This window comes from Cavia porcellus, unplaced genomic scaffold (genome assembly GCF_034190915.1).
Source record: "Cavia porcellus strain 051 isolate PalLab524CR breed Dunkin Hartley unplaced genomic scaffold, mCavPor4.1 scaffold_19, whole genome shotgun sequence".
NCBI classification, from domain to species: domain Eukaryota; kingdom Metazoa; phylum Chordata; class Mammalia; order Rodentia; family Caviidae; genus Cavia; species Cavia porcellus.
The window spans coordinates 54,630,128-54,655,915 of NW_026947502.1; the positions used below are offsets into that span (position 1 = coordinate 54,630,128).

A 25,788-nucleotide genomic window follows, 5' to 3' on the forward strand; every position below is an offset into this window, starting at 1 on the left:
GTTAGAGCCCTTGAAGTAATCCTGGTGAGAAATGGTGGTGAAAGGGACCTAAGCGGTGACATTTCTGAGCTGGGGTGTCCTGTATGTTAATGACAAAGGAGCGTTGAGGAGGAAGTGTCTGTTATCCTGACTGGCAGGAAGGGGAAGACTTGGGGTTTGATGGTTGGTATCCACAGCGTGCAAGTTTCTTGGTGATCTTGCCCGTACAGTTGTAGTGTGAGCTTGGGTCAGAATCCCAGGTTGGAATTGAAGGAGAGAAAGAAAAGGCAGTGAGCATGGAAGACTTCTTTTTTGGTACTTGGGTTCAATCATGACCTCACACTTAACCGGAGGGCACTGTGCTGCTAAGCTATTTCCCTGGCCCAGCTTTTTTGAATTAAGTTTATTTGTACATTTTAGGTATATATAACAATCAAATTTATCATAGGGAATTTGCAACTGTACATCATATGTGATTCTTTTTTCCCCCCACCCTTCTACCCTATCTTCAACCCCTTTTCCCTTCCTTATTTACAAAAGCTTTGTTTCCACTTTTCTGTTCTTTTCTCATTTATTTTTCTTTTCCCAATGTGGGAGACTTTTAAAAGTAATTTTTCAGCTAAGAGAAGCAAGGGAAGAAGGTAAGAGCTGTTGAGAGAAATGGAATCAAGATTTGTTTTTGTTTTAAAATAGAAATAAATTCATATATGCCAAAGAAAAGGATACTGAAAGAGAAAAACCATCAAGTAGGAAGGACCAGGAGCATATGCTGTCCTAAATGTCACCTGAAGAAAGGTTTTCCTGGAAAGAGTGAGTGATACAATGGGCCAAGAGCTGTTGTGTTCAGTAGGTTGAAACAGTAGAATTGCTCTTTAACATGAGGTAGATGGAGATTTCAGGGACAGTTTATTGAGATGACAATAAAAGAACAAAATAAGTGGGAAGAATGGGTGTTGGAAAAGTGGACAGACATAACAAGCAGTTCATGTGACAAGTCTTAACGACTTACAGAGGGCAAGAAAGTGGTGTGGCAGTAGAGGGACCCCAAGTCCTTGGGTGCATGAAAGCAAGTGGAAGAACAGTATCCAGAGAAAAGGTCATCTCTGGGAATAGGTGCAGAAGGTAGAGTGTGCTGTGATTACTGCTGCAGACAGGGAGATAGAAAAGACGGCAGTGTGTGTGTGTGTGTGTGTGTGTGTGTGAGAGAGAGAGAGAGAATGAGAGAGAGAGAGAGAGAGAGAGAGAGAGAGAGAGAGAGGGAGAATGTAGTGAGTGCATCTCTTACATGGGAAGTTGGGTTGTCAGAGGTTTGAGGTTTCTTTTAAACCTGTGGAGTAGTCCTGGGATATGTCTTATGATTGCCAGGCAAATCTGATTACACACTTCCTGTTTATGATTATCTAGAAAAGCAGTGATTCCAGCAAGGGGTAGTTTTGCCTTCCCGAGAATATTTGGACCATTGTTGTTTGTCTGTAGCAGGGACCAGGGAGATACAAGGTACCAAGTGGGTTGTTGCAGTCAGGGGTTATGAGGAGAACAATTGGAATCAGGACATAGAATTTATATTATTTATGATGGTCACCCAAAGTTAACATAAGAAAGTGCAGGAAATCTATCCACCACACTAAAGACACAGAATATTCAGCCACGGGCCTGGATCCTGCTGCAATGCCGCATGTGAGTCCAGATGAAAACCTAGAGCCCATGACAGTGCCTCCCACGAGTCCAAATGGAGGTCTAGAGCCCATGACAAGGACTCACACCAGTCTGTTTTACGGATCCCTGCTGGGAAGGCCCTAGGGTCAAAGGTGGAAGCTAGAAAGTCTATGCCAGCAGGGTGATGGAGCTGTGTTGGTAGGTTGAGAGTTCTACACTGGAGCCGAGAAGTCACGCTAAAACTAAGGACCAGGGCTGTCCTGAAAAGCACCACAGCAATCCTCAGTGACATGGAGGTCCCAAGCTCCTCCGACAATAAGAACAGTAGAGAGTGCACACCAGAAAGCCAGCATGACAAGCTTCTCCTGGAGATTAAACAGCACGCATCTTCCCCTCCGGAACCAAGAAACGATACTCGATGTAAGGACCAGAGCTCCCCCAAAGTGAACCACAGCCACTCTCACCAACCATGTCCCAAGGTCCTCTGATGACAGTGGTTGAACTCACACTGGGGAAGCCAATCATGACGAGCTCCTCCAGGAGAACCAACAGCTCAAGACAGCAGCACTTAATTTAATAGTTTAAATCCAGAGACTACAGTAAAAGGTATTTGAAAGAGGATTCTTTTAAGGTTTTTTCCCCTCCTGATAGCTGCAAGTTCAAGGCCATTCTAGGCTACCAAGTGAATTTGAGGCTAGCTTGGGCTACAAAGTGAGTTCACACTCATCCTGAACTACATAGTGTAACACTGTGTCAAAAAGACAAAAACAAAACAAAATGCTTCTCCACTCCTAGTATCAGTTAGAATAACTGATAATATTTATTTCTTATTTTGATGCCGGACATGGTGGTACACTCCACCCCTCAGGAGGCTGAGGCAGGAGAATCACTGTGAGTGCGAGGCCAGGTTAGGTTACATAGTGAGTTGAAGACCAACCTGGACTGCCTAGCAAAAACCTGTCTCAAAAAACAAAAACTCCAAAAACCTATATGTATTTTTTTAAAAAAACTAATAAACTATATTTTAAAAGCTATATAGTTTACTTAGAAATAGTGCCTCTAAATTACACCAGTTGTATTTTGGGTCAACCTATAGGAGGTATTTGAAGCATACCTTTTGGTATCTCTCATATTAGACTTACCATTCACCTGAAACTTAAACCCCTTAGAGCCCTTGTAGGTGCTGGTGTCAAAGACTCAGTTCAGTAGGTATTCATTAAAGGAACTAAGGAAAGCGAAGCAACTGAACTGAAGGCAGTGGCAGCTGGAACTTCAGAAGAAAGTAGAACCAAAAGTTAATGATGTCGGCTACATTCATCTTGGCAGACTGGTGTCCATGGTGGCAGGAAGTAGAGCTGCCCGCGCCCCCGGCCTTGGGTTCGCCCCAGTGGCAACAGGTGAACCCCAGGTGCAGTACAGACTGCTGTGATTGGGGTAGTATTGTTAGCGACTTTACTGAGGAACTCTCAGCAGGGAACATTACTAATGGCTGGGTCATCCAGAGGTGATCAGACCGAGACACAGGAAATAGAAACCTAATGAACTGAAGTCATGAAGCTTGGAAGTGTCTGGTGCCCACCAGAGTTCACTGTCAGCCACTTGCCCATATGGAGCAGTCTCCCTGAGAGGGTAGGAAGCTTTAGTTTTGTTATTAGTCCTATGAAAATGTTTCCAAGCAGAGGTATGACTTTAAGTTTTTGTCTTTATAAAAGATAGAATTGAGCGTGTTCTGGTACATGGAAGTGTTTTTCAGGTCTTAGAAAAGTTGTGTGAGTTTATTCAAAGAGCTCAGTGGTATGGGTTTTGCACAGCATCTCTTCTGTGTGCTCTGTGGTAGAGGGAATTTCTGTGTTGGCTAGCAGTTAGGCTCGATCCATGGTCCTCAGCTAGTGGTGATTTGCCCCCAAGAGATGCTTGGCAAAGACATTTTCGGTTGTCCTAACTCATGTGGGAGGGTTTCTACAGGTAGCTAATGAGTCGAGGCGCAGGATTCTGCTGAATATCATACAGTGTTGAGAGAGGCTCCCATAACAAAAGAGTTTTCCAGCCCCAAATGTTAACACTGCCAAAGATGAGAAACAGTGTGCTGAATAAATGGACTCATTTTCAAAAGTGTTTGTATGTGGATGAAATGATAAGAAACTGTAAATCGAGAACTTTGGAGAACAAGTAGGTCAGGACCATCATGTTACAGTAGTGGGGATGTAGGACCACATTAGGTGGGGCGCCTGGAAAGGAGAACCGACGGGTGCAAGGAGTTTTCACAAGCCGGTGTGGGAAAATGGCTAAATGGGATCTGGCCAGTTCCAGCCTTTTTCCTGAGGATGGATTATGTGCACACACGTAAAAAGGTACAGAAACCTCATCTGTACCTTTTCCCTCCTTCTGACCCTTTAAAGGGGCTTCTGCTTAGAGGAGTGGGTTCAGGATAGCATTTCAGTAGTACCCTCAACACAGATGGGCAACTGGTGGGGCTAGTTGGGGTTCTGATTCAGAACATTGAAACTCACTGGTAGATTGAAGACTTTTTTTGTGTTTTAAAGGATAGAGCTATTTTTAAAAGAAATTTTTTATTTTAAAGACAATAAAACAATAAAGCAAATCAGAAGCCGGGTGTGATAGCACATACCTGTAATCCTAGCACTCGAGAGGCTGAGGCAGGAGGATCATTGCAAGTTTGAGACCAACCTGGGCTATAAAGAGAGCTCAAGGCCAGCTTGACTGCATAGTGAGACCCTGTCTCAAAAAACAAAACAAAACAAAAAAAAAACATTAAAGCAAATCAGAACAGAACAATGCAAGTGATACAGGACAACAGGACATCAACAATAGCTACCATAATGTGTCTCATTTTCTTCAAAATAACTGCCATAGCATCACACACACAAAAAATCAAAACAGAGCAAAGCCAATTACGAAAGAATGAAAGCATTACTGGACTTCAAAACAAGAGCTATTATTTTTAAAGGGTAATTTTATGATTGTTTTTTGTTACAAAAAGTGTCATTTAATGTTTTCTGTGTATCAGACCTTGCAGAGTCAGTGCCTAATCTTACTGAACTCTTGTAATTAGCCTCTAAGATCAATATCATGGTTACCTTGGTTGCATCAATCAAGAGATGACTCCCAGGGAAGGAAGTTAACAGTACCCTTAAGAGTCAAAGGGCCACTGAGTTAGGCTTGAAATTCTGATTTGGTACTGCAGATTAAACTTTCAACATGAAGTGACAGATGGCCTTTTTTTCTTTTAAAAACAGATTGTAGTGTGTGTGTGTGTTGAGAGAGAGAGAGAGAGAGAGAGAGAGAGAGAGAGAGATTTTTTTGTCCGCAGAGGCCAGTTTGCTACCATTAGGTAATTTTTGTGTATCTGGTCTCAGTTCTTGGTGATGTGAGAATATATATGTTTGGAAACATATTCCTTGTATATATGAAGGAAAGCTTTTGAAAATTAATGCTATGAAGTATTCTATTTCTGAATAATTCTTTCAAAAATCTAATGAATAAATCTAGTAAACAATTTGAGATAAGTCAGATGTGATAATTTAGGGAAAATACTAATCTTTTCCTTGCAAGAGAAAAGCTCAGCATTAAACTTTTATACTCAATAAAATATTAGAATACTTTCCTCAGCTCATCCACTAAATTATCTCCATTAACCCACTTATGCAAAGTATTGTACAAAATCAGAATATGAAAATGCTGTAAGATAGATATTGTTTACACAGAGGACCAATCAGTATTTACCATACTTGTGAATAAATTAGATTCCTTTAGCAGTTTATGAGAAATAGGTGTGCCATCCATCTGACTTCAGTCTCTAAACAAGTACTTGTCTTGTATGTATCTTGAAAACTGGCAGGAGCTCAGGCCATTTTTGGGACCAGGTGAGGGGAGGAGTGGATAGAGCTGTTAGCTCCTTTCAGGCTTCTTGTAGTGGAGGTGAATGACGTGGCGTCTTCTCCTTAATAATGTTACTGCTCTGATTTCCTGCCATATTCCCACATGCCAGCAGCTCAGTCTTTGGAGAAAAGTATTGTGGCTGGAGCAGGAGCGTCCCATTTGTTACTCCAGCTCCCAGGTTTGAACCTGGTTTCCTAAGTTCCTGGGACACCACCTCCTGTCACTGAGTTAGGGCAGAGTTTTGGCAAGATCTATGCTGATGCCTTGTTTTTACCTTTTTCCCTTCTGTTTAATTTCCTTGTGTACTTATTTAAGGCACATGTCATACATACTATGTGTAGCTGTATATAGTTGATAATCAAAGGATTAAATAATAAAAGTTTGACTAAATGGAAAATTAAGAAATATTGGGGTTTGTATGGTAATTTTTAAAATGAATCATTGATGAATAAATTTTTGTAGTCTATGGTTAAATGTGGTTTGAATACTATCTTCTTTGTATTCCCAGTAGGATTTGATTCAACAAGAAGTCAGATATCCCTGTAAATTTAAAAATAAAGGTTTCTATATTTGATTAACTGAAAAATCTAGTTCTGGTGTTAATTTTAAATGATGAGGGTATGTACTTTAAAGATTTTAAGGAACAACATTAACATAGATATTACTCAGATGTGAATAGTGCATATTATATGTAAAAATATATTTTTTCCATCTTGTTTTATGTAATTTTTTTGACATGGAAAAGAGGGACAGGAGCTATAAATCCAGCCAGATGTGCTTTTGTTGTTCCACGTTTTAGTGCCAGAAGCATATAAACCTGCACCTGTTGGTAATTCTGAGCAAGCCAGCCTTTGCCAAATCCCAGGCCTCTGCATAAAATTTTTACTGGAACTAAATGATGTTGCCATTTTTATTTTTAGGTTTGCTGGCATGGGTAATCTCATTAAGGTGCTAACCAGGGACATAGACCACAATGCAGCACATTTTTTCTTGGACTTTGAAAGTAAGTCTCTTTAGTCCTTCACAGCTGGTGTTATAGTGGTAAAGGTGAAAGATTAATTATATTCACACCACGGTGAAGGCCAGCCAGAGTAATTGTTGATTAAACTTGGGAATCAAATAAAAGTTGCATGATTTTTTTCTTAATTGTAGGCAAACATCACCATCATATGTATAATTCTTTTTTTTTTTTCATTTGCTAAAATCATGTTGAGTCTGTAGCCAGTGCTGTCCTTTCATTAGTCCATGAAGCCAGTATTAGCCTTACGATGAATGTTCTAGTAGTGTGCTTTAGTGACTATGCCAAGGAGTCTGCTTGCTTATAATCCTGTAATAATTAAAAACAAACAAACATCAAACAGAAACCCAAGAATCGTGCTGCATGTCTGAAACCAGTGCTTTAAATAACCTTCATAAATTGCTGATGATCCAAATTTGGTTAAAGATACATATCTGTTTAATTACATACAGGAAGTTTTATATTCTGATATTTTAAAATGAGATGCAAAGGTGAGCTTTGGCCTGACCTCTTTTAGTATTTGGCTTTGAAAAATGTTTCGGTGCTATACTAACAATCAAATGTGAATAATTCTTGATGAGAAATTTCTTTTTCAGAATACTAGCACTATTGGAATACTTAAAGAATTTTTCATTATAAGGCCGTTAATGAAACTTGTCTTGGGAGAATTTTGAGAAGAATTAGAGCAACAGTTGTGCCATTGTATAAAGGAAAAACCACATTTCACCTCTAGGTCCTACATATCAACACCTTGAGGACCCGGTTTGCAGTCTGCCAGAGCACAGTCTGGGTAACCCGAAGGATGAATTCATGGCCTAATGAACCTTTCCCCTGTTACTTTTTTTTTTTTTTTTTTTAAATAAATTTCAGATGTTCTTTTTTATAAAGGGATATTTTCTCTTTTCTCATTCTTGTCTTGACAGGTACCTTAACATGGGGAATCTTCTTAAAGTTTTGACATGCACAGACCTTGAGCAGGGGCCAAATTTTTTCCTTGATTTTGAAAGTGAGAAGATGATTTTATACCTATTTCTCTTTGCCTGCAGTAGACTGCGTCTGTCTTGCACTAAATGAATGTTTTCACTTCGCCATCTTTTTAACTGCTTTGCATGACTGAGCTATGAATTGTTTGAGTGAAATTTCTGGTGCCTTCTAGAACTGGAAGTCATAATGCATAGATTAAATTATGGTAATAAGATGTCTTTATTTGAATTTTTACGAGATTTTAGATCTCTTAATTGGAGATTAGGATATAATTTGGTAATCTAACGAAAACATTTTAACTTTGGAAAGGAAAATACTACTTTAAGATTTATTAAAAAGTATTTGGGGGAAAATTGTATGGTAGTTGAGAACAAATGATTATGTTCCAATTACTCTATATACATATACAAGTACTTTAAACACAAATCTGTTCGTGAAGGCCATTCAGAGCTCAGTAATTTGGGCATAATATTAAAAGGTAAGTGTGAACCTAAATTATTTAGTCTTTGCAGATAATTTAAAAGTTAAAGTTGACTTTATGCATTTATTTCAGGAATTCATTTTTTCTAACTCTTTTCTAAAAAGAAAAATAATAGGTTCACAGACCTTTGAGTAATTTGCCTTCTGTTTGTTTCATGTTGCATGACCTATAGTAATATGGTCTGAGAGTGGCAGGTAAGTGTCATTGGCCTCGATGCATGCTGCAGCGCGCTTGCTTTTTTGGCTGTGTGTATCGCTTTAGCTTGTCTGGTTGTCAAACTGAAAGATGATACAAAATTGGTGTTTTAGTGTGGATGTTGCTATTTTAACTGGTAATTGGAAAATTGTTAGGAAAGGGTGAAGAGATAGCTTTTAGGATTTTAATCATTATTCTCTTTTACATTTTTACCTGAGATTACACCATTTGGAGATTTTTTAAATATGTAAAATTTAAGACTTCTCTGATTTTTAATATTTCTTCTTCAAAACAGAACACATTAATTTATGTGCCCTATCTCCTTTTTATAGACTACTTCGTGGTCTGATACTTCTCTGTGTCCCTGTAGATGATCTGGTACAGTTAGAGTGTTGTGTGCAGGCTAGTAAAGAGTAGTAGCATCATTATCAGGACCATATTAAACTGTTGGATTGGGAGGGGTGGATGGTATTAAATAAATACTAGTTTTCTTGACCCTTCTCAACAATTTCACAGTGCTGTTTTTAAGTGCATGTTTAGCATGAATTTTAATCAGCTTGGGGATGTTGAGCAGATTGCTGACTTGAAGATTCTTCTTTCAGATGAGGCAACTTACCTTAAAAGCTGTATTTTAGTTTATTTGCATCTGTTTCAAACTTGGTCTTGTATATTTTTCTTCTCTGCTGTTTCTTTTTTCTTCTTCATCCCAAATTTCTTCTATTTGCAGAATCTTGGCTCTGATACAGTCAAGATCTTGTTCAAGACTTGACACTTGATCTTTTTATAAACCTAGCATTAAGTTGTGATCAGCTGGAAAGCATGGATTCCAAATGTAGTGTTTGAAAGGTTATTTGGTCCTGGCTTTCCAGGCTTTTGGATTTGGATTGTTGTGTTTAAAATTTAACTTAGTGGCAGGAGGAGATTAAAACTACTGACAAGACTAATAACATTGTCTAACTACATACACGATGTCAATATCTTAAAGGCAGATACAAATTATTTTGTTATTGATTCTCTTTTTTGAGATGGGGCTCACTACATAATTCAGGCTGGCCTTGAACTCACTATGTAGCCTAGGCTGGCTTTGAACTCACAACAGTCCTCCTGCCTCAGCCTCCCAGGTGCTGGGATTGCAGGCATGCCCACCATGCCTGTCCATTGTTTTTTTTTTGAGACAGGATTTTGCTGTGTAGTTCATACTGGCCTTTAACTTAACTATTTAGCCCCGGCTGTCCTCAAACTTACAGAGAGCCCCCTGCCTCAGCCTGCTGAGTGCTGGGTTTACAGATGTGTGTTACCAAGCCTGGCATAAATCTTAAAATGACCTTTTGTCTCTATGAGCCATTACAGAACTTTTGGTTTGACCCTCTAGTATACTGTAAATGAAATTTAGTGAAGATGTATTGTATAACAGACCAGAGCTTTCTCATTGTTACTACTGCTTTAGGTTTTTCGATGTTTTCTTTTCTTTCTAACATTGGTGTTTTCTTAATTTCTCCCCTTACCCATTTGCATATTTTGCTTCTTTTTGGAAATACGCATTTGTGAAACCTTACCTTATTGTTAGGTTGCCGTAAAGATCTTGGCCCATCAGATAGTCTTCTCTTAAACTGTTTTCTGCCAGACTCAAAACTGCCAGAACACTTGATTTGCCAGTCTCTGATTATTATCTAGAATAAAGCTAAATTCTACTTATTCAATGTAGTGTTTAATACGTCATTGCTTATTTCTAGATTCAAAGCAATGTGCATGTCACCAGAATTTAGTTATAACCATTATTGTAATTTGTTAAATCTGACCCAGAATGCCTTCATGATTGGGCAATATGGAAATAATTCTACGCAGATACACCTGGGTTTTTGCATCAGGTTGCTTTCAAATTCAGTATTCTGATGCGTTTGACATGATTTAATGTAACTTATGGCTTACAAAATGATGACTGTCTTTAAAGAAAGTCATTACTCCTTTGACCTCTGCCTGTCCCCATTCTGTTTTTACTTCAGTTTAATGCACATTTATAGTTTGCCTCCCCATCTGCTAGCTAGTAGGTGCTCGGGGAGACAAAAGCAAGACAGTTCCTGCTTGGGGATGCTCTTAGTTGAATAGATGGAAATGCAGACCCATAATTTTATTTACATGCAGAAATACTGATCAGAAGATACTAATTGAAGAGTGAATAAATTGGGCATCACCATGCAAGGCTTTTCTGATGGTGATGTTCAAATTGGAGGGTGAATTAGAATATTCCAAACTTCTTTAGGGGAGGGCACTGGAGAGAAGCCTGACCTTCTGCAGGCATGACGTGTCACTTCGAGTTTTGTGAGACACTGTCTTTTAGGTACAAGGATTCTCTCTATTACATCTATAGGCAGGGAATACAGTTTTATTTAAATTTTATTTAATAATGGCTCAGTTAAGGTAGAAGCCCAGAAATACTCTGTAAAATCGGCAGCAGTTACGCTGCTAAGGACCAAGTGGGAACCTGTATGGTCTAATCACTCTTCTTCCTTCCTGCGGTGTCTGCTAACGCATTAAATTCTGGCTCATGGAAGGAAAGGACCTTGTTTTTTTGTCCCTTCTCAGCCTTAGAAAAATGCTTTCTAGATGATGGAAGTTCAGTATTTGCTAAAGTAGAGTAACTGAGGTGATCGTTTATAAAAAATAAACCCTTTTTTCTCTGATTCTTGGTTAAACAGTGCCTTTACACTGCCTCCTGCCCTTCTTCCTCGTGTCTTCTTGTGCTGCCTGTTTCCTACGTTCATTTAAAATACGTGCTCTTTAGTCTTAATTTTTAAAAAAAAATTATCTCCTACATAATTTTGAGTGTTTTTGCCCTGCATGTACTTGAAAATAACTTTATTCTGGGCTTTAAATTTTTTAAAATAACATAGAACTATGTTGTTCAGAGATCACAGTGCTTAGTAGCTTCTTTCATTTCATGGTGGAGGCTTATGTGTGTGCTTTCTCATTCATTCAAGGTGTAATTATTACAGAAAATTCACCAGACACTTGAGTTTATAGACTATATCAGTAGCATGTTATGCATTTTGGCTCCTGCCATTATGAAATTCATGGAGATAGATTATAAATATTTGCTGAAGGAATAAAAGATTAAAGCAGAAAAACATTATTACAATTATTATTATGATTATTATTTTTTGAGACAGGGTCTTGCTCTGTAGAGCAGGCTGGCTTCAAACTCAGGGTGATCCTCCTGTTCCAGCCTTCTGAGTGCTAGGATTACAGGTGGGGGCCATGAGGCCCAGCTACAGTTACTTTATTTTAGTTCTTATTCTTTCCTTTCATAGTTGCTTAATTATTTTTTATTATTATACCTTTGCTTTTTTAGCAGTTATTTTTAGTAGTGGTTCTATACCCTGTAGGAAGTTGGTGTGAAACTATTAAAACATGCAGTTTTATCTTTAAACACTATGAACAGCTGAAACGTGCCTTAACACCCTCAAAAACGTAAAACTCAGCCTCAGTAAAAAACGATGAATGATACTATTTTGGAATTTTGTTAGCAGACTAAGTGGTACCTTTTTCTTGAAATAGTAAAGCCATTACTTTGAAAAATCAAAGTGACAAGTCTTGGTTACATTATATTATATACCAATTTTTGCAAAGAAAAAAATTTTATTTTACAAGCTTTTTTCCTTCCCTGGTATTTTGGCCCTTTGCATGTCTTGCTTTCATTAAATTAGTGCTTACTTGTCTGCTATTTTCTGTTCGTCTTCATTTCTACAGCAGTCTTCAGCAGCTTTCAAAATTATAAATGTGACTTTCCTGTGGCAGTTTAAAAAATGTTTAATCGGTGTGGTGCTGGGTGTTTTTCCCACCCTTAAGGGAAACCTGAATCTTCTCCTTTATTTTTAAATTTCTTGGTATTAAGCCTTTACTAGCTATTAACTACTTACAAGGTCTATTTAAGTCTACTTGATAATGTTTCTTTTATATGTAAGTCTCAGTGTCATTTTTGTGTTAATAGCAAGTCACCATGCCAATAATACATATTTCAGTATTTTCAAACTTCACAAATGCCTCTGATACATAATAGGTAAAATATTGTCTTTTGTCATGAATTCCTACTTCATGAATTCAAACTATAATATGTGTCTGTTGTTGATGTTATGTCTATAGTTCCACTATTCCATATGGAAGAGTATAAAACTGTCACTTGTGCATGTAAAAAGCATTTTTTTCTGCTGCATCTGGTGTAAGTATAAAAGCTATGGGTGTGCTTATTTTTGTGTATCTACACCTTGGGAAAATGTAGTGTGGCTGTAATGTAAAAAAGGTGTTACTCTTAAATAACAGACTACTGTTTAAAACTTCAGTCATTTAGCTACAATGTCAATATTTTCCCCAAATCATGCCCTGTAGCTTTGACCAGTCTTAAACTCAATTTGCTCTTTTAGTGTAATTATTTTGTCATAGTATTTTTAACATAAAATATTTTCTGAAAAGAAATTGGAAAAATAATGAAACAAATTGATAAACACAGATTTTTAAAGTTGGCTTTGCACATGAACGTTACTTTATTATTGCTGTATATATATATATATATATATATATATATATATATATAGTACAGCTTTCTGTATGTTAAATTTTAAATTTGACACAATTTAAAACATCCTGTTTTTGATTAATCGGCAGACTTCATAGAAAGAATTAAAGTATGACTTCCCTCAAGTACAAAACAGTTTCATGGCATCTTTAACTTCTAGTTTCATATGTGAAATGTTTTAAACTTTCAAAGAAAGGAGATAGATTACTTTGTGTTTGTAGGGAAGTGAAGTGGATACAGACAGAAAGTTTAGATTCTAGATAAGACCATGAGATTTGCCAAAAAATTCTTAATTCGTCTTATAAATGCAGAATGCCTCCTTCCCCCCATAAGAAAATTTTAGCATGGAAGAATCTAGCTAACGTAATTCTTCTCTAAAACATTATCAAGCATAAAGTTTATCATTTTAAATACATTGTGCCTTATTTGCAGTTTCGAATGTGGTATAGTTGGAAAGATTCATGAAAAACTTCTTCCTTGTGGAGCCATAGCCTTTTTATAAAAAAAGAAATGTTTGAAAACATTTGTCTTTAGCTGGGTGTGGTGGTGCACTCCTGTAATCCCAGCATTTGGGAGGCTGAGGCAGGCGGATTATTGTGAGTTTGAGACAAGCCTGGGCTACAAAGTGAGGTCAAGGCCAGCCTGAACTGCATAGAGACCCTGTCTCAAAAATACAAAAACAAAACAAACAACAGCAAAAACTCAACATTTATCCTTAGAGAAACAAATTGACTATGTTAATAAAAATAGGATTTCTGTTACCTCAAATCTAACAAAGAGAAATCTGGATTTCATCATCCTCAACACGTTTTGTGGTTTATACCACAGGTGGTGAAAATGGCCATGTTTGTGTCCTTGGTTATAACTAATCCTTCCTTCCTTTTTTGTCTCACTCAGTACTAAATGTGTAGGTGCTGAGTTTTTGCTTGAGGATTTCTGTAATTGTCTTGTCGAATAAAGTGTCTGAGGAATTCTGGAGCAGTTTTGTAACTGTCACAAACTCCTCTGCACAGGAATCTTGACCCTGTGTTCACTAGCAGAGCAGTCCAGTGCTGCTGCCTTGATTTTGTCTTACATGTGTATACATGTATATAACATGTATGTAACTTATCTGATACTTGCCAAGATAATGTAAAACAATCCTTAGGAAAGGGGAGCATCTAGAAATACTTTTGAAAAGTTTTTACTTTTTTCACTGTTAAAATCCAGTTGTTAAAAGTGAAATAACTTTATAGGAAAAGTTTATAGTGTCAGTTTGAAAATGTAGATAAATAACATCTTGGTAGTTTTTACTTGTATTAAAGTAGTTTATTTTGGATGCATTCACACTCAGTAGTGATAGTGATAAATGTGATATAAAATGTGATCAGTGAGAGTATCAGTTAAAATTTTTAATTACAGTTCTCACACTGATTTATTATACCAGGTTATGATTTATAACCTAAATTAAGTGTTAAGTAGTAACATTTAGTTACAAAGGCTGTTCTTTTTGCCTGTTGGCTAAACTATAGAATTTTGGAAAATTAATCTTTTCTAAGAGGTGCAAAGTTAACATTGAATAAATTGTAACTTCTGTGGAAATTTGGATTGTTAATTGCTTAGAATTACACATTTTTATAAAAAATTCATATCACTGTAAATGTCTTGTGCTTTCCTGCTGTTTAGATGCCCAGCCTACAGAGTCTGAGAAGGAAATTTATAACCAGGTGAATGTAGTATTGAAAGATGCAGAAGGCATCTTAGAAGACTTGCAGTCATACAGAGGAGCTGGCCATGAAATACGAGAGGTAAAGTGTGCTTTACACTTTCTTTTTTTTTTTTTTTTTAATTTTATTTAAGGAGAAAAAAAAAAACCAGAAAGGGTACAAGTTATATAGATTTACAGAAAAAAATAAGCAGTAGGAAATCACTAGTTAGTGGATCACATATTGTCATCTTAGAAATAATCGTTCAAGTCACAAAATTAAAGCTTGTAAAGTGGACATTCCAACAATGATACTGCAAACAGTTCTGTTCAATGATCCAATAAAACTCAGTGATATCATTTTCTCTCTTATACACTTAAATATACATGCAGTTATATCATTTAGAGCACTTTCTTTTCCTCTCTTTTGTACAATGATTATTACACATTTTGGGTTTTATTGCTCCCACGATTCTTATTACTTTTTTGGAAGAGAGTAAAACCAAATGTGACACAACAGAACAGAGTCGGTCAAATCAAAAGGGTGGACATAATAGATACTGTAAAAACATAATACAAGGTGATCAACAATGGTTACCATAATGCCTCCCGCTATCTCTAATAGAATTGCCTATATCATCAGTTATAATAAAATTGAACAAAACAGTAAAGAACAAAACCGACAAAACCAAAACATTGGAGACATTGTAGGTCTTCAAAAGTAGATAAAAGTCAACGAGAATGGGTGTCATAATGAATCTCACTATCTTCACAGCTGTTGCCTAAACTTTCGAACCTGGTACTATCCAGCAAAACAGAATAGGGGAACATCAGTCAAAAACAAGATGGTGAGAGTAGTACAGGGCTTTAAATCAAGATAATGGAAGGTCAAAGTGGGTTACTATAATATATCCTGCTATTTTTATTTATTTTTCCCTTAATTAAAAGGATAAAAATAAAAAAGTAAATAATGGAGTGGAGATTGAGATAAAAGAGGGCATAACAGCAAAACAGTGCAGATCAAAACATAACCAGTTAAGCAGAATAGTGTTTCACCACCAGATAATCCTGACATAAAAGTAGTTACCATATTGTCTCTTTCCTTGAAATCCTTGAGTACAACTTCGTATACTGTAGCATTAAATATATCAAAACAATGTAAAACCATTTAAGAGAATGACAGCATTACAGGATATTTAGAATCGACTAACAGAAAATGAACAATGGTTTCTGTATAATCTCCTTGTCTTTAAAAGTTTTTGCTTATACTATCGTACATAATAAAATCCAGTAAGATACAACCTGTTTAGACCAATGGAGACAGAAGAACAAAAGCTTGATGAGACTTCAAAACAAGATGATACTAAATCAGTATTACCTATTAAGACGTAATTTTCTCCAAAATAGCTGTTCCTATCATTCAATCTTCTCTGCCTCATTTCTGTTGAGCTCTTTTTCTGTCATTAGCTGTCAGTTTGTCTTCTTCATTTTGTTCTCTGCGCCATTCGTTGTGGCCTCCCCGCCACTATTTCTGGATTCTTTGTATTTTTCTTTTTTTAGAATATCCTGCAATACTCTCTGTAGAGTTGAATTGGTGGTTACAAATTCCCCCAGTTCCTTTTTATCCTGGAAGCACCTTGTCTTTCCATCAATTTCCAGGGACAGTTGTGCAGGATATCTCAATCTTGGCTGGAGATTATTATCTTTCAAAGTTTGAATTATTTCCCCCCACGCTCTTCGTGATTTGATGGTTTGTGCAGAGAAGTCTGCTGTAATTCTGATGGGTGTTCCCTTGTAAGTGGTCTGTTTCTTGTCTCTGACAGCTTTTAATATTCTGTTCTTGTATTGAATTTCTGGAATTTTTATTATTATTTGCCTGGGTGTTGCTCTGTTTGGGTTGTAGGTGGCTGGGGTCCTGTATGCCTCATACATCTGAGTATCTTTACCTTTTGCTAAATTAGGAAAATTCTCCTGGATTATTTCTGTGAGTAGCTTTTGTAGCTCATTTGATTGTGTCCCTGCTTCTTCTTTTATGTTCTTAATTCTTAAGTTATGGATCCTCTTATCATCTTCTTGTCTTTGTATTATTGCTGTTTGTTTCTTTGTTATTTTTAAGAAGTTTTTCATTTCATTCTCCCATATTACAAGTCTGCCCTCCAGTTCAGATAGTCTGTCCTTAGTTTCTTTCAAGCTGTTATGCCAGTTTTCGATAGACTTTTTAGTTTCCTGGTAGTCCCTTTGAACCTGCTTCACGTATTCTATGCTTTCTCTATTTTCTCCATCAAACAATTCTCCCCTCTTTTTCTGTTCTTCCATTCCACCATCTGTTTTTTCTTGGGTGGTGCTTAGCATTTCTCTAACTATTCTGCTTGCTTCTAGCTTCAGGTCATTGATAACTTCATTCCTGAACTGATCTATGAGGCTCTCTAGATGGCGCTTTATGTCTATTGGTGTGGTGTCCGCTATTACCTGTTTCTCAGGATTGGCAGCCGAAGAGCCTTTCTTGTTGCTGCCTCTCCCCATATTCTTTGTTCCTTATATATGCAAGCGTATATAGGAGGCCCAGCTTCCTTCCCTGTCAGCCACAGTCTGATTGAATTGCGCCCGTTAGGTGTTCCCGCCCCCGCAGCGCACCAGGAAGTTCCAGACCAGGCAGCCTACGCGGGGCCGCCCCTCAAGGCCACCATCAGGCTCTGGGATCTGGGTTGGGCCAGCCTACTGGATCCGCCAGCAGCGTCACGTAGGCTAGGGACTTCTCACCAATCCCGCCTGAGAGGGGCATTTGTCGCTGAAGTCGCCACCACGCCCTGCTCCCGCAAGTCTGTCCAGTCCCAGAATGTCCTCCGCTGGAGTCAAACTGTGGTAGAGTGTCAGTTTCTCTCATTCACCTCACCACAAGTCAGTGCACGCCTCCCTGCCCGTCCTGTTTTCGACTCCGTTCGCAGATTCCTGTTCTCAGAGCTTCCGCGCATCTCTCTCTTTCCCGCACGGCGGGAAACCCAAATCGTGGCTTCCAATGGCGCGGGCTCCAGCCTCCACACGGAGGCTTTTCTGTTCCTGTTCTAGCACCAGGACTGCATTCCAAGTTGGTTTCTCTCAGCCCAATTCGTTCCTGGGTCAGCAGAGCATATCTCCACCGGCTTATGTCTCCTTACTCCGCACCCTTCCTGACTTCTGAGCCGGATCTTTCAGAGAACCTCCCGTAGCTGCTGTTATCTGTCCGCCATGTTCTCGTTCATTCGTCACACTTTCTGTGTAGGCTGAAACTGAATGTGTCTCACTTGTTTTTAATTTCTGTTTAAGTTTAGTTTTGTTTTCTAAATTTTAGAATTTTCCATTTCTTATCAAGTGTATTTAAAGGAATATCATTTGATGTTATTTTATAAGTAGTTGCAGTGACACAAGGGTAAAAAGAAAACTTCATAAATATGTAATTTATATTAAAGATTTATTTTTATTGGTTACTCTTACACTTGAAATTTACATTTCCCATGGGGGACAAGTTATACTTTTTAAGTTAGGGACGGGGAAGAAGAGCCTTTCTGTGGCTTTGTTCTATCATTTTTGTATTCTGAAGCTTCCAAGGAGGAAATTGCAGTCACCCAGGCAGTTTTTCTCTCCATTGCTACCTCCCTTGTGTGTAGTGACTTCCACCACAAGAAAAGTTTGTGGTTTGGTCTCATTCTGCTTTTCTCTCCAAACTTCTGAATTTATCCAGGTTTCCCGCCTGGATAAATTTTTTCATTTCTTGTATTTTTCAAAAAGTGTTTTGCCTCTGCTTTTACTAAGACTGCTAGGTTACCTTTATTCTCTGTCTTATTCTGGAACGTTACTGTATAAATTACTCCTTAATTGTGTGCTGTCTTCTCTTTTGCTGGAGTTTTCCCTTTGCACAGAATTACTCGGCTGTCCTGTAGTGCTCAAATTCCCTATCCTCTGGACTTGCATCCTTTTTATATTTTCACATTTCCTGAGGCAGTGCTCACATTTTGTTTCTCTATTTTCTACTTGTGTTGTTCTCAGTAACAGATAGTACAGAGGTCATCAAGAGCCAGTGCTTTAGGCTTACAGTCTCTATTCAGCTTAACTTCTCTGCCGAGACAGAGAGTTCTAGTGAAGTCAAAGCCAAGTGCAGACTCAGAGATGACAGTTCAGGAGATGTGGTGGTGGTCGGCTGGGTGTTCAGTGTAAGTCAGAAGGGCTGAGTATGGTGGGATACACTGGTAACCCAGCTACTTGAGAGACTGAGTCAGGAAGATTGCAGTTCCAGGCCACCCTGGGCAATTTAGGGGGATCCTTTTTCAAAGTTTTAAAAGGTCTGTAGATTATAGTTCAGTGGTAGAAAGAAGTTTTTTATAAATGAGTTAAGGACAGGAAAGTAGGTAAATAAAATACACAAGCTAGAACACTTTTATAAAACTGCCGGGTATTAATCTATAAACGAGGGCAAAGATTTTAAGTATTTGAACTTTTGAAGAAATTGTCATTGAGAAATGCATGCTAATATATAGGTTTAATGTTATAAAATAGAAAAGGTTTTTTGAATATTAGCTTAAATTAAAAGGAACAAATAAAAGCTGACTATATGCCAAATATACAAAGAAATGATAAAATTTTCAGAACTGTTATCAGTATTGACTTTAATATTGCCAATTAGGCTAAGGAGAGTGAAAAACTATACTACCTGTGAAAAAGAACAGACAGCAGAAAAAATGTTCAGCTTTTGCTAGTAAGTGCACATCACTCTCAGGGTTTGGTTTATGAAGATATCTCAATGCAAGTAATAGTGTAGAATGGCTCTTTATGTTCTGTTACTTAGAATAATAAATGATGCATAAAATACAAATGCTGGCTATTGAAGTCTTGTAGTAGGTACCAATAGCTTAGAATATATATTCCTATATAATTCAACTATAATTTCAGGGGAAATATGAATGCAAAGCTTCTATGGCTCTTGTTTAGCAGAGATGTGGAAGTAACTTGGAGTTGTAAGGTCAAAATTAAATTGTTCATCTGAACAACACAGTACAGTGCTTGAAACACTGCTAACCATCTGAGACTTTCTTGTTATCAGTATGGTAATGATGTAGAAATATATATATACATTATAGTAACTTTTTTGTTTCTCTATTAAACTGATTTGAACCCCTGTATTGTTCTCCACATCTTGTTCTGACTGATTTTATTATATTCTGTTTTGCTTAATAGTATCAAGTTTGAGGGTATAGGCAACCACTTGGAAGGCAACGAGATATTCTATGATTCCTGTTACCGTTTGACTATTATCTTCTTTGGAAGTCCTGTAAGCTCTCCAATGTGGGTTTTATTGGTCTTCTGTACTGTGTTGTTCAATTCTTTTATACCAGCTGATACAGGCAACTCTTTTTAGGATAACAAGAGGCATAATGGTAACCATTGTTGATCACCTAGTAATCTTTTTTTTTTTTGCATCATATATACTATGTTTTGTTTTTTGTTTTTTTTAATCTTTTTTCTTTTCCTCTTCAAAGAAAAAGTTATAAGAACTATGGGAGTAATGGAAACCAAAAAGTGTGATTGTTAGCGTAAAAAAGAGAGGAAGGAAAGTGATCTAAAGGATTTAACTGCAAGTATATTTAAATGTGTAGGATAGAGAACCATATTGCTGAGTTTTTGTTGGATCATTAAACAGAACTGTCTGCAATCTCACTGTATTAATCTCACTGTATTAATGTCCACTTTGTATGCTTTAATTTTGTAATCTGGACAACTGTTTCTGAGATGACAATGTGTGATCTATTAACTGGTGAATTCTTACTATATATTTTTTCTCTTGAAATTCTGTATTCTAGCCTTTTACTGTTTTGCTTCATTTAGTTTTGTTTTTCTCTCTAAATAAATTTTTAAAAAAGAAATATATATATATATATATATATATATACACATAAAATAAGTAAAGCATCATTTAAAATATGTGAGTGAGGATAGAGTCTGTAAAACTAGCATAGCCTGTTTGCCAGGATAAAGCACGGGAAGGCAGTGCATTGCTAGGAATGTTGGGGTGTGTCCATAGCAAGTTTTAAATTCTGGAAACAAGTTACAGTACCTGCTCTACAGGAGCCTGGCGCCGAAATTTACTGGGTACTCTTGTGTCTGTCAAACTCTAAGGGTTGTTAACCCAAAACCTTAGTTCAACAGCGGAGACACTGATTTGAAAGAAAGAGGAATCAGAAGTTCAAGGAGAACTCTGACTCACAAAAGGCCCCAGTGTCCTCAGTCCTACCTTCTGGGAAGGTAGAAATGTTCTGTTGGTGAGAATGGAGGCCATTTACTGCAGCGCTTCCGTTTTCGTACTGTGGGAATGATTCGATGCTTACTCTTCGGAGACCCCTTGCAAAGAAAGTTGCAAGAGCTTCTCACAAGAAGTAAATGAAATTTTAATTTTCATCTATTTACTTGTTCAACAAAAGTAAAATAAATTTATACTGCTTGATAATATTTCTAAGTCTGCTCTTTAGGCTAGAAGGATTTTTTAAAATTACATCAAAGCCTGACATGTTAGGAGTGGTGTATGATGTGATGTCAGGTTTTCTTTAGTATAACATTTCTAGGTAATCACATAAAATTGAGTTCAAACTCGTAGTAGGTTTAAGCATTCATGTATTTTTATTTAAAACTTGAGAAAATTTAGAAATACAAGTGGATGAATCACTTAACCTTTGACCTAAGTTCAGTTATTTTTGTTCTTGCTTTTTGTGTTTTTATATAGTGTCAGTGGTAATGGAAAATCTAAACATCTTAGTACCTCCTGGTGATGTTTATAAGCAGACCTCTACCTTGATTGTGAATTTCAACTTCAGATGTTGTGTTTTTTTTTTTAAGATGTTCGAGAAAGTGAAGCATTATGTTTTATAATAAATTAAGGAAGTACCTGTAATAGAAAAGAAAAGCAAGAAAAATTTATTTAGAGTAATTCTCAGTGTTCAGAAAAGGTTACCTAAGAACTTTTAAGAATGGTTTAGATGGGCCGGGGATACAGCTCAGCAGCGCCTGCCTGGCAAGCACAAGGTTATAAGTTTGGTCTCAGACACTAACAAAACAAAACAGACAAAAAAAGAATAGGGGAAAAAAAGCATACATATATTAAATTAATATTACACTTACATTAAAGATCTCCACATTACTATTTTTTTAAGCTAGTATCATCTTACTAAAGAAAGCCTGAGAAAACTTGAAATCCAGTATAGAATTTTAGTTACAGAGAATAAACATCTGTGGCAATTTCTGAATCATATTTTTAAGGTTGGTTAAGGTTCTGAGTGTTTGCTAGGTTTCTGGGAGCTGGTTCAGATCATGGAAACATTGGTTGACTCTTAATCTGGTCCTTGAGTGGTCAATCTTCATTTATTGCCAGATCTTTACGTTTCCTCTGGAGAACTACAAAAGGCTTCCTACATTTGCTAAGACCTACATTGTAATACAGAGATGGTATTATTTTGATGTTTAAAAATCTTAACTATTCTTATTCTTTGAATTTTAAAGGCAATCCAACATCCAGCAGATGAGAAGTTGCAAGAGAAGGCATGGGGTGCAGTCGTTCCATTAGTAGGCAAATTAAAGAAATTCTATGAATTTTCTCAGAGGTTAGGTAAGTTGGAAGTTTTGTGACTCCTATTCAGGCCAACATTTATTAAACTCTTTCATGTTTATAGTACTGAATTTGACTGAATATCTGATACATAAGTAAATCAGGGTATAAAGTTACAGTGTAATCTGGGTATCATTTCTATTGACTTTCAAATTATTTACACCATTTTCTTACATATTACAGATTTCCACAAGCCAATCTCTTTAATTTTTTTGCATGCTAAACAGCCTTAGTATTAGAAACCACTTGGTAGAATTTGTGTCAAGCTATATAGTAAATCTTTTACTATACAGTTTTTAAGAACACAAAAATTTTAATAACTCGGGGACTTCACTAGTCTGTCCAATGTAAAACAGAAGCTGGACTAGTAGTGTTTGTATGGTTACCTTTAGCTTACTGTAAATAAGAATTGCTCTGTAAGATTTTACATTATGCCAGTTCTTTCATAGTGTTTGCTTTTTAGTCAGCTGTGTGTGTAGTCTGTAGCTTTGTAACCCTCTGCAACCTGTCAACCTAAGTCTCTTAATCTTGGTTATCTACACTACTACATAATGACGGTTTTTCTTATGCTGCTAATTTCTAGCTTATTTGTAGTTCAAATGTTTTAAAAGGCTTAGATTTCTTTGTTTTTTAGGGTCTTTCTCGTTTATTTTTGGCACACCTTTGATATGCAGAAGGATCATATTCATCATAAGGAAGTTGTAACTGTATATAAACTTGATTCTTCTGTTTTTTGTATTTCTTTCCCTTCCCTCAAGCCTTCTAACCCTCCTTATTTACAAAAGTTTGTATCCATTTTTTTGTTTTTTTTTTTTCCTTTTCCTTTCATCCGCCCTCTCCTGTGTTCCTCTTCCCATTTGAACATTTTCTTCCTAATTCCCTGTATCTATCCATTTGGTCCTTTTTTATGCCTTTGGTCTCACACGAGAAACAATGCCTTATTTAAATATGTCCAGTTTATTTCATTTAAAAGTATGCTTTCAAGTTACACCCATCTACTCGAAGTGTCTCAAGTTAAAGTCTCAAGTTTATCCTCCTTATGGCAGAGTAATACTCAGTGGTTTATAAAAATCACTTAGAAGGCTTAAATTACTCCTGCAGCTATGTTGATCTGTTAGCTTGTGTCAACAATAAAAGAATAATGAAAAATAGGCCAAACTCTTTTTACTTAAATGCTGTCTTATAACTTAACCATTAGAGTAGTCAGTCTGGGGATGTGTGTTGCATTGTGGAATACTGTTCCTTATCAGTGGAGAGAGATGATAGCACAGTCAGCCCTCCTCCTGCTGTCATTCTGGAGACTCTGACTTTAATTATTGTATTCTAGAGTTCTCTGAGGTTGTCAGTAAAGCACAATTTAGACTCTAAGGATTGCTCTCATCTCTCAGTCACTTTGTAGTTTCTAGCTTCCTCCCTAGGCAGATGCGTTCCTATTTGCTCATGGGAGGGACTCCCTCAGTATTTGTTGGAGAAGTGAGGCTTTCGTGGAAATGCGCATGTGATAATAGCAGTAAGTCCCTGGTTAGGGATGAAGTCCATCTGGGAGAAAGCCCAATTGCTTCCTAAGTCCAACATAGTGACACAGATACACTGCGGTAAAGCATAAAAACCCCAAACTCACTACAGGAATATTATTCATAAACTTTCTTACTTTTGTGGTTAACCTTGAAGTGGTGGTGCAGCACAGTGTAACAACTGGCGTCTGAAGGACTTTGTGGAGTTAGACTGACAAGAGGAGAGTTATGAACTGGAGGAGGGAGGGCAGGGGAGCCTGATCTAGGATGAGAAAAAAGAGCTACTGCTCAGGTGTCACTGGATCACTTTTTTTCCAAGAGGGTGGACAGTTGACTCCTTCAGAAAACCTGTGTCATCAGCATGAGGTGGGAGGGAAATTCCGTCCTGCCCTCCTCCCGCTGCAGGTGAGGACCCTGCAGCTCCACTGTCTCCACTTGCCCTCCTCCGCCACCATCGGTAGTTGTCGCACTGTGCAGTAAGCACATGCTTGTGCAGATCAGGAGCTGTCCCAGATTACCTGACTAATTAAGGAGATGCTGAGTGACAACTGCTTACACTTGCTTGTTGTGGTCTGAAGTCTTGGAGCCATTCCTCTTGTAACAGCAGCCTGTGGGAAAATTGTTTTGCCTCAGTCTACCTTCTGTTCCAGGCTCACATTTTAAGTGCTGCCTCCAGATCTCAGAACGGAGAAGTCTGTTCAGCATCTTAGATTGTTTTCACTGGGCTATATCTGTCAGAGCTGATGTAAATGGTAAACGTGCCATCATACTTGTGGGCATGTTTGTTGACCATCCTAAGTCCTCCCCAGTGCACATCCTGTGGGGTTTCTTCTGGTGTTTTGAGATGGCAGTTGGTGAGAATAGAAGGCTGTTGCATCTGAAAGGAACTCTTTGCAGGATCTTCTTCTGGCCCCCTCAGTGTCCCCCTGCCCTGCTTGTTCTATCCCAGGAACTGGTTTGACTTCATTATCTCTCCCAGGCATATTTTTCTTGCAGCATGGTTGTGTAACTGCTGTGGACTCAGCTCCTTGCCCCATCTGTCTCAGAGTTTAAGGATCAGCTAACAGTTTCCTTCCATCATGTGCTGTTTTTAAAATTCATTACCACATGGCTTTTTTGTTTGTTCCTGTTTTGATTTGTTTTTTGATGCAGGGTCTCGCTCTGTAGCCCATGCTGGCCTGGGACTCAAGGTGATCCTCCTGCCTTAGCCTCCTAATGTGTTCCACCACGCCTGGCTCCATGTGGCTTTGTTCGCAGTTCCTCAGAATCTAGCCCCTGAATCATCTCTTCTTTGACCTCCCTCTCTTTCCAACTTAGCCACCCTCTGTGGACCACAGTTTTGCAGTCACTGGCTGACCCACTTCGGCCCTGAAATGGTATAGTGCTTGGAATGCTGAAACTAACCCTGAGGCTTAGTCATATCTAGGTGACACAAATCCCTCTTATCTTTAACATCGTGTAATTATTTCTTTTTTATAATAGTTTTTCTTGTTCTCCTGTTTCAGACTTTGCTTCCATGTACATTAACACTGACAGGTGGAATGAATCTTGGGAGAAGCAAACTTTCTGAAAAAAGCAAAAGTATTTTTCCTCATAATTCATCTTATCCATAGCAACGCTCACACCTCTAAACATCATCCATACCCTAGAGTCCAGTCTCCACTGCAGACGCAGTGAGGCTTTAAAGTGCTAACCTGATAATGGCACTGCTTGCTCACATGGTTTCTCCAGGGACATGGGGTGACAGGATTGGGGTGCTTCCTTGGCTCACATGTGTCTGGTTACTCCTTTCCCCTGTCAATCTGCCCATACTACGCTTGCCATTCTTCAGCTTCCCAGGCTCTTTGAGTGCAGGCTGTGGCTCCCTGCTCTGCTGATCTGCAAATCCTTGCGCATTCCTAGCTCATAGCTCGGTCTCAGCCCAGCATCATTTATTCAGGGATCCCTCACTGGGGAGTGAGGGATGAGGGGAGGCCTCCACCGTGTCTACACTGCACTGTGTTCTTAAGTGCTCCTTTGCAGCATGGCACCTGTGGTCATCTGTCTTTCTCTTACATACTAAGACTGTCTTTGGGCATAGTGTCTTCTTCTCTTTCCCCAGCACCTAGGGGTGAGTCAACAGGTTTTCTGATTCACTGACCAAGAGAATAATAGCTGTATCACCATGTGATGAGGGGCAA

General features: G+C 37.9%; 1 protein-coding gene across 29 annotated transcripts in view; it reads left to right on the plus strand.

Moving 5' to 3' along the window:
* Cyrib (CYFIP related Rac1 interactor B) overlaps positions 1-25,788 on the plus strand; it is a 146,715-nt gene that overhangs the window by 107,015 nt on the left and 13,912 nt on the right. For 15 of the 29 annotated variants that reach the window (XM_063231078.1, XM_063231074.1, XM_063231080.1 and 12 more), the window contains 3 exons: positions 7,477-7,559; positions 14,449-14,570; positions 21,989-22,094. In XM_063231078.1, coding sequence (XP_063087148.1) covers positions 7,487-7,559; positions 14,449-14,570; positions 21,989-22,094 — 301 coding nt within the window. In that variant the 5' untranslated portion in view covers positions 7,477-7,486. Of the gene's footprint in view, positions 1-6,455; positions 6,539-7,476; positions 7,560-14,448; positions 14,571-21,988; positions 22,095-25,788 lie in introns of all 29 variants that reach the window. The other 14 variants (XM_063231087.1, XM_063231075.1, XM_063231095.1 and 11 more) reach the window with 3 other exon arrangements.